Here is a 14,885-nt window from a genome sequence, read left to right on the forward strand (position 1 = left end):
TATTTCTGGCTTAATATTTTGAATGTATAAAGCAATAACTTGTGGGGAAGAATTAGAATACCATCAGGATCTCAACTGCAGACCTTAAATAACCTGAGCTACCTCAAAGGGGATGGACTCTGTGGGCCTCCTTTGACCATGAATTGCTCAAGTGAAGTGCCTGCTGCTCAACCATCAAGCAAATTAAGGCAAGCAAAATGACAGCAAAGATGGGATGATATGGGTTTATTTCTTTCGCATTGGGATGTGTTTTTTTTTTGGATTTTGGTTGTCCATTGGATTTCTACTCTTTAAGAAGTCCTGGAGGTTTGCATACTTTAATATTATTAATGAAATGCATGACAAGATCTTTGGAAAGTTAAAGATCATGTAATGACTATGTTTATATAGTTACTATTTTGGGTTTCTACAAATGAGCATTTGGGTGTTTTTGAACGCATATTTAGTATAATGTAGGGTTAAAACCATAAACAGGAGAATGTATGGTGTTATTGACAAATTCCCCCAGTATACATTGCAAGAAATTATTTCTACTTTTCACTGCTATTTAGTGAGACACAAGCAATCCATAAATATGTTTATATATTTGTGCTCCTAGTCATGCCATTTGCTTCAGTTTCTTCAATTCAATGGATTTAGCTAGTGTGACAAATATACTTTTTTACTACAAATGAAATTAAAGAGTCTACGCTACAGTACTATAGCCCCTTAAAAATATCACATTTTTATTAAGCTAAGTATAATGATCCTCTATAAAGATATTTTAATTATCATTCATAAGAATATACTTATATATTAATATCTAATTTATTAAATATTCGATGTTGAACTAAGAAACTATAGGTAATAGATATGTATAATGGGCTGGGCCGTAGTAGGACATAGTGGGTCGGGCTATTGGTCCGAGTTGGGCTTGAGCAGATCGGCTCTATTAGCTCCTTAAACTTGACTAGACTCAAATTATTTCTATATTATACTAATATATATTATGTATAGTTATACGAGACTAATAAATTTTGATTTAATGGTTCATAATATCTCTTATACTCTTACAATTGATTTAATCGGTTCTTCCAATTTTATTCAAGTATTATTCAATTCAAGCTTAAATCAAGGTTGATCCAACTGGCTTGATTAAGCTTAATTTGAATTAGGCTTTAATTAAACTCCGCTTCAATTAGGATCGTTTAAACCTCGAGCTCGGATTTAGACCCCCTACTAGGAAGTTTTATTCATGCTTACACATTTACACTCTGCTCTCAGAAAATGTAATTATATCCATCGTTTTCGCCATCCTTTACGTCGCAATCCCTATGTTTGAGTAATCTCTTTTATAACAATGGAATTTAAGGGCGATTACATCGAGGTCGAGAAGCGGCCAAATGTGTCCAATGTCCATCCACAGAGAACCCCAAGAAAGTTGGCAATTGAAGTCATGGCTCTTCTCCTTGGATTTATGGCCCAGGATGCACCAAGGTGCTTGTACTAGTTTTGATGCTGACCTTATTGTCTTATTATGATGCATAGACCATAGTGAAGAGTTTGAACAATAGAAAAGAAAGAGAATGCCAAAAGTATTGACTGCAAAGAAACATGTCAAACGTCACTAAAAGAGAAGCATCCACATGGCAGTGGCAGAGAAAGGTATCAGGCCTGAGGAGGAAACTACCAAGGATGGCTCTGTCGATCTCAAAGGGCATCCCTTCCTCCCATCTAAAGGAGGGAGATGGACTGCATGCTCTTTCATTGAAGGTGAGTCAATAAATCATAACAATGGAGAGAAAAGAAAGTGTTCAATCGCTTTGTAATTTATACAGCAATATTAAATCATAGATAGCTTTTGTGGAATTTTGCAGGTTATGAAATGTTTGAGAGGATGGCTTACTATGGAATTGCATCAAACCTCGTCCTATATCTGAATGACAAGCTTCACGAGGGAACAGTGTCTTCATCAAACAATGTCACCAATTGGGTTGGAACTGTATGGCTGACACCAATTCTAGGTGCATACATAGCTGATGCGTATCTCGGACGATATCGGACGTTCATTATCGCCTCTGCAATCTATCTAATAGTATCAAACTTGCCTTCGTACCAACCCTTTTATTATCATCTGCATAGTTATCAAATCTAAAAGAGTAAAGATGAACAGGGTATGAGCATGCTAAGCTTTACTGTCTCACTCTCCTCACTGAGGCCTCCTACATGTAGTCCACCGCAATCCGCCGATTGCAACAGCCACGCGACGCCATTCCAAGTAGGTATATTCTACTGCTCATTGTATATAATTGCAGTGGGGACTGGAGGGACGAAGCCGAACATTTCGACGATGGGAGCAGACCAATTCGACGACTATGAGCCCAACGAGAGAGCTCAGAAGCTCTCCTTTTTCAACTGGTGGATGTTCAGCATCTTCTTTGGCACTCTCTTCGCCAACACCTTGATCATCTACATCCAGGACAATGTCGGTTGGGGCGTCGGTTACGGGATTCCAACGTTTGGGCTTCTCATATCTATCTTAGTCTGCTTAGTTGGAACACCATATTATAGGCACAAGGTGCCATCAGGAAGTCCACTGACAACAATTGCAAGAGTACTAGTTGCTGCCATTAGTAAATGGAGAGTTCCTCTTCCTAATGACTTCAAGGAACTCAATGAGCTAGATGTGGAATACTATGCAAAGAATGGGAGGTTAAGAATAGACCATACCCCTTCATTAAGGTGCAATCCTATATACCACTGTGATTTCACACTTCAAATATGAAGCCTTTTATCCAGATGAGCCATTCATCTTTAAGCTTGAAGGTTTCTCGACAAGGCTTCGGTGAAGCGTGGCGCGAATGCTCCTTGGATGCTTTGCTCGGTGACCCAGGTCGAAGAAACGAAGCAAATGATGAAGATGTTACCAGTCCTAGTCGTGACTATCATACCAAGCGTTATGATTGCACAGATCAATACCCTCTTCATCAAGCAAGGGACAACTCTGAACAGGAGCATGGGTTCTCATTTCCAGATACCTCCTGCTAGCCTCACTGCATTTGTGACAATCTTCATGCTGATAAGTATTGTACTCTATGATCGATTCTTCGTTCCCGCTGTAAAGAAGTACACGAATAATCCGAGAGGTATCACATTGTTGCGAAGAATGGGGATTGGACTCATAATTCATGTTATCATTATAGCCACTGCATCCATCACAGAAAGGTACAAGCTCAAGATTGTGAGAGAACATGGACTAGTGGATAAGAAGAAGACTGCACTCCCGTTAAAAATTGGCTCAAATTCAGTTTCAGTAAAAAATTCAGCATGTTTCAGCATTTCTGTGCCGCGCGTTCGAACGCGCCCTGAGGGCGTTTGAACGCAGGCTCAGACAGAGAGCAGTCTATGAAGCAGGCGTTCGAACGGCCCCAGCCGCGTTCGAACGCAAGCCAACCCGAGAGCAGCTGTTTCTGCAGGCGTTCGAACGGCCCCCTCCCGCGTTCGAACGCCCCTTGTTTTTGTTGGGTTTACATTGGGTGCGTTCGAACGCGCCCCGAGGGCGTTCGAACGCGACACTGAAAAAACCCCTAACTATAAATACTAAAGGGGATTTTAGGGCTGGTTAGTTGGAAGAACATTAATGAGGGTTGAGCCACCATTGTATTGAGAGTGATTGGAGTTCTTAAACTCTTTGTAAGTGAGGGATTTGCATAGTAAAGAATATTGCTCCGCCCGTGGACGTAGGCACATCGCCGAACCACGTAAATCTTGTCTCTCTCTCTCTCTCTCTCTTTTGTCTCCATTGTTGTCTTGCTTGGTGTTTGCATATATTAGGGTGTTAATCCGTGATTAGAAGTTGCTTAGGGCTTTTCTATCACCATTAACATCCTTATTGAAGGTTTTCAAGCTTTGCATTGTGTTTTCTTTCACTATTCCCAATTTGTGATATTTGGGGGTGAAGAAGGTCTTGCTTCCACTACCTTCACCCATTTGGTAAATTTGCACAACTCCCTCTTTCTATATTCATCCTCCTGCCGCAATTCGCATTGATGGGCGTCGCTGATACCTTCTTGGAAGTCGCAAAGTTGGAATTTTTCTATGATCAAGCACCTGTGGGTATGAAGAACTTGGGGACTTCTTACTTCACTACTAGCTTGGGGATAGGGAACTTCTTGAGTAGTATTCTTCTGAAGACAGTGTCTGACATTACCAAGAGAGATGGACATAAAGGGTGGATTGAGGATAACTTGAATGACTCTCATTTGGACTACTACTATGGTTTCTTTGTCATCCTCAGTGTAGTAACCTTCTCTTGTTTATTGTTGTTTCCTTCTCTTATTCCTACGACACTGGAGCCATGGAGGCTGATACTGAGACATGGGAAGACAATGAGACACTGCAAGTGATGTAAGAGAAGGGATAGGATTGCCTTCCTTACGCTACCTTCACATGTTTAAGACTCTGAAATTTTAGATTTTCATATCTCTTTCTGAACAGTGATACTGTTAGTTGAATTCTAAATCTAAATAGAGTTTGAAATTTAAACAGCACCCAATCTGAAAATGGCTAGGAAAGATCACTTCAGAGTCGAATTTAGATTATATCCTGAAAAGAAGTCTCTATTTTTTTTTTGTTATTAAGCTTTTAAATTACGTGTGTTTTATTTTTGACTGGATGCACATCTTTTGATAATAAAATACGCATAATTTATATAAAAAATGCATATAAGAGTTCAACCTTATAATTTTAAAAATTAAAAAAGTGTTTTTATTGCAATGCCCCCAAAAATAATAGATTACTCTATTCAAAAGGGTTAGTTGCACGAATAAACAAAAATGATTTTGATCTTGTAAATTATTTATTTTTAGTTTTACTTTGAAGAACCAATTAAATCCAATTATATATCACATGATTAAATATTGGATAGTTATTATGTGTAGTGAAACATATGATAGATGATCATATAAAATCAAAAATTATTTTTTTTGTACAAATGATTATATTTAAAATATAGGCTTATATATACCAGAATAAAGGGAGAAAAACAAGTAGGTCTATCTAAGTATACAACGAACCATTTTAGGATCAGATACAGTAATATCCAAAACCATTATCGTATCGGATCCGGATCCATAACATGAGATGATTCTCCCACAATCCCTTACTAAAACCCTACATCATTAAAATATATAAAGAATTTATCCTACTTACATCTCTTCTTCTCGTATTCCTTCCTCCTCTTGTTCTCTTCGTCTCCTTCGTTGGACATCTCGATTTCCATATCTGGAGGGAAGGAGCGAAGAGAGATAGCGAGAAGGGATAAAGCGAGATGGACTCGGATCAGGGGAAGTTATTTATCGGGGGAATATCTTGGGAAACTACGGAGGATAAGCTCCGGGATTACTTCGGAAGCTATGGGGAGGTATTACAGGCGGTTATCATGAAGGATAAGCTCACGGCAAGGCCGAGGGGCTTCGGATTCATCGTCTTCGCGGATCCCGCCGTCCTCGATCGGGTCCTCCAGGACCGCCACACCATCGACGACAGGATGGTGAGTGTGGTCGCGTGTGAATTTTGACCTTATTAAGTTGCTTCTTCGACTCTTTTATTTTTTTGTTTTGGGTTTTGGGTGTTCTATGATTTGGGTTCATGGGGTTTTGTTAAGACATAAGGTTTGTACAATTGTTGTTATTTTGATATTTGCAGAGAAGAATTATCCTTTTGTGATACTGTAGGAATTGTCATATCATTCTTTTCTGGCTTGATAATTGAAATCTGTTCTTTTGACAACATCTTTTTTCGGATTTAGAGGCATCGTGATTGTAGGATGCATTGATTTTTTTTTTTCTGTACCTTTCTATGGTAGCTGTTCTCATTGTGATCGTCTTTGCGATATTGATGAACACTCTTATGGGTCTTTAGTTGTTTGATTCTTTGTTATAGGTTCTTAAACCTTTTTGTTGCTACCATTCTATTTTGACGCCGGTTTAACTTATAATCCTTGTTCTTTTGCTTATTGCTTGCTGTTGAGGATCAAAGAATTTGTTTATTTTAGTTTCAATGTTTGGTATTATTAGTATTATACAGTATGAGTGACACTGCATTCCTTTTGACTTATGAAGGTGTGAAACTAGTATTGACATTAAAGTTGTGTTGCAAAATGCCTACTTTCAGAATGACATGAAATGTTTGAGCTTACAATGGTCTTTTCTGATTCTTTAGAAAGATCTTTTCTTTAACACAGAAACTTTCTGGTTCTGAATGTTCCATCTTTTTGGCAGATATTTGCTATGAATTTTGCAAGTGAAATGTACTAGAGAAAAAAAAATGGTAAGTATGAGTTTAACAATTGCAATAACAGAACCAGTATGAAATAGAATTAGAAAAATCCTGCCTTCATTTACTGTAAGAAGATTCAGAATCTAGATTTTAGTTGGTTAATGAGACAGATTTCATAAATAATTTTTCTCTGAGATTGTAGGTGTACTAAACTGCCTTTCAAGCTCTTTATGAGATAGATAGAAGTGTATTGCTTGAATATAAGCTGATCATTTACATGTTATTGCTAGAAGTGTATTGCCAAACTTGGCTCATCTCATAAACCTATATTGCGTCACGTAAATTTCTGTGTAAATTTAGTAGGATATATTAGATAATTTCTATCTGAAAAAAATGTGAACAAAAGGAGACTGCAAGTTCACCAATTTTTCTTTGAGATTTTATTCATTATGCTCGTCTTTCTGAAGTGGCCAAAACAAATAGCGCAGCTGGGGTGGCACCATGACCTTTTTCTGCAGAAGAAAGATCTTATCATTGGAATTTATCATAATAATTTTTTTTTTTGATACGCTAGATGTCAACTTGTTCTGCTTTATGAAGTACTAGGCATTATGGAGAGTGATTCAGGAATGACAAGATAGCCTGGAAATTAATTGCTTTGTGTGATCTTGATAGATATTTCTATCTCACATGTAGAAATAGGCTCCAGTTTACCACTGATAATTTGGTGGTTTAAGATAGGGAAGTATGCTATAGTTTTTAGACCTTTTGGATGTGAAATATTGGTCACTCTTTTGTCCACTACAAGATTAACAATGGCAATAATTTGCTTTCTTAGCATTAAGGTTGTCCTTGAGTTATAAGTGAAAACAATCAAAAATTGATGGGGTTGTCCAAGGAGTGGTTGCATGAAATGGTTTGTCTGTATAGGCACCTGCATATTTTAATCAATATGGGTTATTTAATTAATCACAAAGAAAATCCATTATGTGATATTACCTTATCCAATTCTAGTTTTCTCATGAAAATTTTGTTTTTTCTTGTGCACAATCTTTGATCTTTCAACAATATAAATTTTTTTTTTTGACAAAAGGCTAAGCTTTTAACAATATGAATTATTTGATCCTTTCCATCCATAGATTGCATTAAGTAGTATTAGAGTGAAAACCATTCATTTCTGGAAAGTTTCTGTTCATCGGTGGCCCTACAAACTAAACTCTATTTGAAAGCACAATGTTATACTATAGGGCTTGAATTTCTCCACTATGTGTTGTGACAGACAGGTTTTGGAAGCAAGTTATATTATCTAATAGATGCAAATATACCTCCCATTTAACTCCTGTAAAATACTAAAAGTCATGATACTATTTTACCTCCATATTGCTCATTCTGCTGGTGTAAGATTGATTTTATCTGATGCTATATTTTGTAAACTTGAGCATCCAGAGCTTTAAGGTAGGATATATCGGAATTCAGAAGACTAACTGTGGTAGTGGAAAGTACTGTAATGGTTGAAAGTCGTGTCTTAATACAAAAAAATTATTCTAAGAAGAAGAAATTATAAAAGGAAGAAGATAATTCTATAGAGTGGAAGAAAAGATATCAATCCATTGCTTGAAATTAAACAAAGTTCATTCCATAGATCCCTAATAATAGGCACTAAACATCCTTAAACCAAGATTGTCAATATGGTTCCAAGTTTCGGCAGATCTCAATCTATAGTCAGCTAGATATAAGCAGATCGGCCGGATCGGCCGATACCTGATATGGGCTCTCCCTCTCTCTTCTCTCACTCCACCTCTCTTTTGTCTCAATTTTTTTTTCATTTTCTTTTTTCACCGGTGCTCCATCTCTCACATTTTTCTCTAATATCTCTCTCTAGCATCTCCCTTTCTTCTACTTCCTCTCTTTCTTTTCTCCAATGTCTTTCTCCGACTATCTCTCTCTCCTTCAATTTGCTACAGTAACAAAGAGAGATAGAAAAACAAGAGAGAGAGTGAAGAGTGAGAGGGAAAGAAAACATAGAAAGAAGAAATAAAAAAAATTAGAGAAAACGACAATAAGAGAGAGAGATTGAGAGAGAGAGAGAGAGAGAGAGAGAGAGAGAGAGAGAGAGAAGAAATAAAAATGTAAAATTTGCCTTATGGCAATAAGAGAGAGAGGTAGAGAGAAGAAGGAAAAGAGAGAGAAGGAGAAAGAGAAGGGAGAGTCAATTCGATATTTATTAAAGTTTTGAATAAATTAATGTAATTTTTAGTTTTTAGACTTCATTTGTAAATAATTATTATTTTTTATCATTTTTCTAAATTTTTAAAAAATTCTTATATTTTAAATAATATTTAAAATTTATATGATTAAAAAATAGTCTAATCTGATACGGCCGATACGTATTGTTTTTCTGAATGGCCGATCCCGATTCCGATAATGAGTTTTGAAATCTTGATTGTTGCTACCTGGAGGGACTTTCAATATCCGCACAATGATCTTAGGGCTTTGATTAAAATATTTGCCTCTCCATAAACTTCTATTTATTAGTTACATTGGTCCAAGTCCAAGACTTAGGGGGATGAGCCCAAATTAATTCCAGCTCCAGTGGATCTAAACTTCCATTGTCCAGTGGAGCGAGACAAAAATGCTAAGTATAACTGAACTTTATATAACTTTAGCTTCATTGATTACAAGCTATGCACACCCAATGGACATGATCATATGGTTCAGTTCTTTCTCCCAGATTGTTAAATTTTTTCCGTACTAAAAGTAATACTGCATATCTCATTTGCAACTACCCCATCTTCCTGTGTATTACACTCTTACCTTGCTATGTAAGGAAATCTTACTTATCAGTAGCATAAATGTTTCATCTGTGGGATCTTGAACCTTTCAACTTCTGTACGATGATTTTATGGCTTTGGTTAATATTTTTGCCTCCAAATAGGACTTCAAAACTCAAAAAGGTTGCAAAGTATACATTGAAATCTCCAACTAAAAATCAACTATTTATAAATATTGAAAGAAAATTGACTTGTAGAGTAAAATTTATTTCTACAGTTGTTATTCCTTTTCATTTTCTACATTACTATTTTCTTTAATCTATTGCATATAATTTATAAATGACTTGTTTGACTTTGGACTACGATAACATGGTGTCTGCACTCTCCTTATCTTTCTTATGGTGCCTCTTGGTATAAGAATATTATCTTGTTTTAAATGACTTCTGCTACTTGTTCACTTGCATATTATGCATCCGTAGAGATTTCTCTTGGTAGATGTGATGCATATTGCACTTGAGTTTATGATAGACCAAACTTTACCTAAACCATTAAGATGGACTTCATTTGTACTTATAAGTTATTTTACCATCTTCCAGATGGTTATATACTTTTCAAATGGCTCAGTACATAGTAGGATGAAATTTTAGGCTTTTCTTTGCTTTACTTTCCTCTCTTCTGTTAGAGATATACCCTCATTACCTGGAGAGATGGCATGAACTTTGTCTCTTAAAATTGCTGTTCAAATTTCCAGGTGGAAGCAAAAAGGGCTCTGTCAAGAGAGGAACAACAGACTGCGAAGGCTATGAACCCCAGTGTTGGGAGAAGCTCTGGTAGTAGTGGTGGTAACTTTAGGACAAAAAAGATATTTGTAGGTGGGCTTCCACCCACTTTAACTGAAGAGGGATTCCGTCAGTACTTTGAGAACTACGGAAACGTAACTGATGTTGTTATCATGTATGACCAAAGCACTCAGCGTCCCCGAGGATTTGGATTTATTTCTTTTGATTCGGAGGATGCAGTTGATCATGTGCTACAGAAGACCTTCCATGATATTATTGGCAAAGTTGTGGAGGTTAAGCGTGCCCTCCCGAGAGAAGCAAACCAAATGAGCGGTGGTGGATCCTACCACACTAATACTGGTTCTACTGTCAATACAAGCAATTATGATGGTAGAGTTGATTCCAATAGGTATATGCAGGCACAGGCAGCTGGTGGTGGTTATCCAACCTATGGTACACCTGGGTATGGATATGGTACAAACAATGGCATTGGTTATGGAGGTTATAATTTTGGGGGCTATAATGGTTCTAATCCTGGTTATGGTGGACCTGCTGGAGCTTATGGAAATCCAAATGTTCCTTCTACAGGTTATACAAGTGCTCCTCCAGGTGCAGGTAGAAGTCCTTGGAGTAATCAAGCTCCATCTGCTTATGGCTCTGGAAGCTACGGTTCAAATCCAGCTTATGGAGCATCTGCTACATGGAATTCCCCTGCTGCAGCTACTGGTCAGTCTCCCAATGCAAGCACTGGATATGGGAATCAGAATTATGAGTATGGAGGGTATGGTGGAGTAGAAGGATCGTTTGGTAGTCAGGGTGGATATGGGGCCGTTGGAGGCCGAGGCGGTAGTGCTAGCAATCCTGCTGCTGAGCAAGGAGAACTCGGTGCTGGTTCTGGCTACATGGGTGGTGGCTATGGTGATGGGAGAGGGAATTCTGGTTATCCAGATGCATGGAGGTCTGATCCTTCTCAGGTTGGAGGTTATGGAACTAGTCAAGGAAGTGGACCTCCTGGTGGGTCAGCTAGCTATGGTGGAGGCTTCAGTGGTGCACAAACCAGGCAGACTTAGTAGCAGTTGTTATGGGGACAGAAGATGGATATTAGAAGTCGTTGCTCAAGTATTTCCTATATATTAAGCTTCTTACATATCAAGGGGGATGATATGTTGGTGACTAAAAACAGATGCTTGGACTGGTTGGAATGCTCGAATCTCTTGGTAGTTTAATAGTAGATTATCTTCCCTTATAATAAGTAGCTATTATGAGGAGCATCCCTACATCCAGTAACTCCTTGTGCGTTCTTAAGTTTTAAATGATGAAATTTTTGTCTGTAGATTTAAATTTGTTATGATTTGGAGATGCTAATTGTCTTGCTTTTTCTCTAGTTTAAAAGCTAGAGCAGCGCATTCTAAACATTTCTCTTGTTTGTATTTGATATTTGAGGTGAAAGTTTGAGGAAGTTTACCATCTCATCAATATTTTATGTCAGATTAAAAGATAGTTTAGAACCTAAACGTCAAAGTCATAATAGGGCACTTGCTCGCTGGCATGGACTAAAAGTTGCCTAAAGATAGACGTCGAGGTAATCAAGACTGAAAGTTATCTAAACCCAGATAATCAAGACCAAAAGTTGTCTAAACATACAAGTATGGCTGTCAATCTAGCTTGTAGTTCCAGTTCGTGATAATTTTAGCTCCTTAAAATATTTAAAATTTTGTTCGAAATTGATTTACTCATTTACTAAATGACTGCACACAAGCCAAAATGTAAGCTCGAAATATAAACTAGCCGAACACGAATAAGGCATTAGCTTACTTATATTTGGTTCGAAATTTTATTTAGTTCTCAATTAGCTATTGTTTTTTAATTTCTCCATAATATCACAATGTTATAATTTTTGAATTCTAAAGCATCTAACTTGTTTTGATTATTTGTTAAGTGAATAGACTTAATAGAATTCTAAATGAGCTAGATTTAAGCCGTTAAGCTAAATGAGCCGAACACGAGTTTGGCTCGAATTGGGGCAAAGCCCAAGTAGCTCGTGGTCAATTCATTGCCACCCTTACATACAAGTTACAATAATGTTATAATAAAAAATTATTCGTATCAAACACTTACGAATAAAACGAATAAAAATTATTCGTATCCAGCTGGTGGTATTCTTCCTCTTAAGTTGTTGCTTGATAGATTTAAGATAACAAGCTTTGTTAGGTTAGAGATACTAGGAGGAATTGTACTGAAGAGTTAGTTCTTTGACAAATCAAGAGACTCTAACCACTCTAAAGCACTAATCATCATTGGGATTTCACCACTCAAAAGATTCATCGATAAGTTTAGGAAGAGCAAACCTAAAAGACTTGTTAAATCCGTAGGGATCTCTCCAGAGAGAAGATTATTTGATAGGTCTATGCCCGTCATAAGTGAAAGTGTTTTTGTGAATGAATAATCTTTCTTCTTCCATATTACTTGAACACTTTCTGTATATTGATAATCACAAGCATTGTATATTGTCATCTTCTGCTGTCTTATGGCTATGGAAGCCAGTTGCTTGAGACCGTATGGTATGCTTCCTGTAAGATTATTATTTGCAAGGTCTAGAAGTTGTAGCAAACCAAGATGTGATAACTGCAATGGAATGCTACCTTCAAACCTATTGAATCATAAGCGAAGGATCTTGAGTGATGGAAAGCTATCACCCACCCACATTGGGATCTTGCCGTAGAACATGTTCTCCCCGAGGTCTAAAATAATTAAACTTTTACAGGATCTTAGTACCAAAGGAAACTCTCGTATAAATCTATTGTTACTTAAGTGCAGCGATTGAAGAGAATGATTGGTGCTAGTTGAGCTCACGATCCTCCCAGAAAAATTATTATTCTCCAAGTTCATGAATTGTAGAAAACTCATGTCCCACCAACATTAAGGAAACTCTCCTAATAACCAATTAAAAATATGGTACCAACTAAAAGATTGTTCATGAGAAACAATAATTCGATATTAGGCAAGAAAGTTTAATTTGTTAACTCAAACGACTATAAAAGCATAAGCTGTTAAAATATAATAGTTTTTATATTTTATATTTTAATATTTTTCATCGTTTTTGGGCTTGCACTATTTTGATAATCCTAAGAAGTGGAGTCAACTTACATAGTGGAGGTTTTATATTTTTAAATAATAGATAGATTTGATAAATTCAAACTCAAAATCTTCATTCTGTTATCATTTTAATTCACCGGCTATTCTAAAGCTTAAGTTATTAGAAAATAATAATTTTCATATCTTATGTTAGCATCCACTCCAATATATTGAGAGCTTACCGAAGAGCTTGTTGGAACCCAAATCCATAAATATTAGGTTCGGGTACACTCCCAAGTCAGAGATATCTGCCATGAGTTGATTTTTTTCAAGCCAAAGTTGGATTAAACTTGTGCAGTTTGTCAAGCTTCTCGGTATTGGTCCTTCAAAGTTGTTGTCCGAAGCAGAAAAATATTGTAGTAGACCTCCTTTGCACACATCCGATGGTAAGACACCAGAGAAATAATTTCCAGATAAGTCAAAATTAATTAAGTTTGTGATGATAATCATTTCCTCCGGTAAAGGACCATTGAATTGATTGTTCGATAGTACCAGGGTATGGAGGCACGTCAAATTACCTTCAAGTCTTGGTCAAGTTCTCAAGACTTGAAGGTATTAAACCTGCTATACTATTGTAGGAGAAATCTAATTCATTCAGGTTTGAGAGATTTCCTATTTCATCAGGAATAGAATCAGAGAGCTTATTACCCCAAAGGTATAAGAAAGTGAGCTTAGTCAAATTTCTAAGATTTGAAGGTATTGGACCTGCGATGCTATTTGAGGAGAAATCTAATTCATTCAGGTTAGAGAGGTATCCTATTTCAGGAGGAATGAAAACAGAGAAATTATTATCCCAAAGTTGCAAGAAACTGAGCTTGGTTAAGTTCCCCAAACTTGAAGATATTGGACCTTCTATGTTATTTTCGGCGAAAGATAATTTATCTAGGTTGAAGAGATGCCATATTTCAGGAGGAATGGAACTAGAGAGCTTATTACTCCAAAGGTATAAGACAGTGAGTTTGGTCAAGTTCCCTAGACTTGAATGTATTGGACCTTCTATGCTATTGTTACTGAAAGATAATTTATTCAAATTGGAAAGATGCCCTATTTCATGAGGTATGAAACCAGAGAGCTTATTACTCCAAAGATATAAGACAGTGAGTTTGGTCAAGTTTCCTAAACTTGAAGGTATTGGACCTTCTATGCTATTGTTACCGAAAGATAATTTATTCAAATTGGAAAGATGCCCTATTTCATGAGGAATTGAACTAGAGAGCTTATTATCCCAAAGGTATAAGATAGTGAGCTTGGTCAAGTTCTCTAGACTTAAAGGTATCAGACCTGCTATGTCATTTCTGGATAAATCTAATTCATTCAGGTTAAAGAGATGTCCTATTTCATATGAAATAGAGCCATTTAAGACATTAGAAGACAAGTTACTTAATAGACTCTTGAGGCTTCTTAGTTCCTTTGGAATAGAACCTGAAAGATTATTTTGAGACAAATCTAAGGTTCTAAGCTTGGTCAAGTTACCCAAAGTAGAGGGTATAGAGCCACTTATCTGATTCTCGGAGAGATCAAGAGAGGTGAGTTTAGAAAGAGCAGCAATGACAGATGGAATAGATCCATCGAGTTGGTTGAGGGAGAAATTGAGACTTGTTAACGTCACCAATGCTGAGAAGCTGAGGTCGTTGAGTGTCCCTACTAGACCCATCTCCGGCAGGTATAGCGCGGTGATCATGCATCCCCCTCCATGAATGGCACTACTACTACATGCGATGCCAGTCAATTGCATGGACTAGTTTTAATATTCCATGAGTCTATAGTTTTGTGGCTCTTAAGTCTGGATCTCCATTGAAGAAGGGCTCTCCCTTGTGAATCAAGTGATACCAATATAACACTCGAGAGAACTGGGAGTAGTAATAGAACCGATGAGAGGAAATTTAGTATAGACAGCAAGGAATTCATAGCTAAATCTCTCGTGATCTTAAGGCTAAGGATT

At 37.0% G+C, this 14,885-nt stretch overlaps 3 protein-coding genes across 3 annotated transcripts; 2 read left to right on the forward strand and 1 right to left on the reverse strand.

The window, feature by feature from the left end:
* Positions 1-1,658: 1,658 nt before the first annotated feature.
* LOC140784003 (protein NRT1/ PTR FAMILY 5.2-like) lies at positions 1,659-4,385 on the forward strand. The gene is made up of 5 exons (XM_073131181.1): positions 1,659-1,752; positions 1,857-2,074; positions 2,153-2,721; positions 2,806-3,239; positions 3,964-4,385. Exons 2-5 carry the CDS (start codon positions 1,865-1,867, stop codon positions 4,383-4,385), a joined length of 1,635 nt encoding a protein of 544 aa, XP_072987282.1. The 5' UTR covers positions 1,659-1,752; positions 1,857-1,864.
* A 793-nt stretch (positions 4,386-5,178) lies between these two features.
* On the forward strand, positions 5,179-11,284 carry LOC140784879 (heterogeneous nuclear ribonucleoprotein 1-like). The gene is made up of 2 exons (XM_073132478.1): positions 5,179-5,530; positions 9,781-11,284. Exons 1-2 carry the CDS (start codon positions 5,309-5,311, stop codon positions 10,876-10,878), a joined length of 1,320 nt encoding a protein of 439 aa, XP_072988579.1. The 5' UTR covers positions 5,179-5,308; the 3' UTR covers positions 10,879-11,284.
* Positions 11,285-13,133: 1,849 nt separating this feature from the next.
* LOC140784688 (uncharacterized) lies at positions 13,134-14,869 on the reverse strand. Its single transcript, XM_073132212.1, has one exon. It carries the CDS (start codon positions 14,676-14,678, stop codon positions 13,464-13,466), a length of 1,215 nt encoding a protein of 404 aa, XP_072988313.1. The 5' UTR covers positions 14,679-14,869; the 3' UTR covers positions 13,134-13,463.
* Positions 14,870-14,885: the final 16 nt, after the last annotated feature.

The sequence above is a fragment of the Typha latifolia genome, chromosome 3 (assembly GCF_019914945.1).
Source record: "Typha latifolia isolate L0001 chromosome 3, TyphaL0001v2, whole genome shotgun sequence".
In the NCBI taxonomy this organism is placed as follows: domain Eukaryota; kingdom Viridiplantae; phylum Streptophyta; class Magnoliopsida; order Poales; family Typhaceae; genus Typha; species Typha latifolia.

Bases quoted from the DNA above. Each gene is read 5' to 3' on its own strand.
- LOC140784879 (XM_073132478.1), top strand. From the start codon at position 5,309: ATGGACTCGGATCAGGGGAAGTTATTTATCGGGGGAATATCTTGGGAA. The intron at 5,531-9,780 runs GTGAGTGTGGTC...TCAAATTTCCAG, and splicing joins ACACCATCGACGACAGGATG to GTGGAAGCAAAAAGGGCTCT.
- LOC140784003 (XM_073131181.1), top strand. From the start codon at position 1,865: ATGTTTGAGAGGATGGCTTACTATGGAATTGCATCAAACCTCGTCCTA. The intron at 2,075-2,152 runs GTATCAAACTTG...AAAGATGAACAG, and splicing joins CCTCTGCAATCTATCTAATA to GGTATGAGCATGCTAAGCTT. The intron at 2,722-2,805 runs GTGCAATCCTAT...TTAAGCTTGAAG, and splicing joins GACCATACCCCTTCATTAAG to GTTTCTCGACAAGGCTTCGG.
- LOC140784688 (XM_073132212.1), bottom strand. From the start codon at position 14,678: ATGCAATTGACTGGCATCGCATGTAGTAGTAGTGCCATTCATGGAGGG.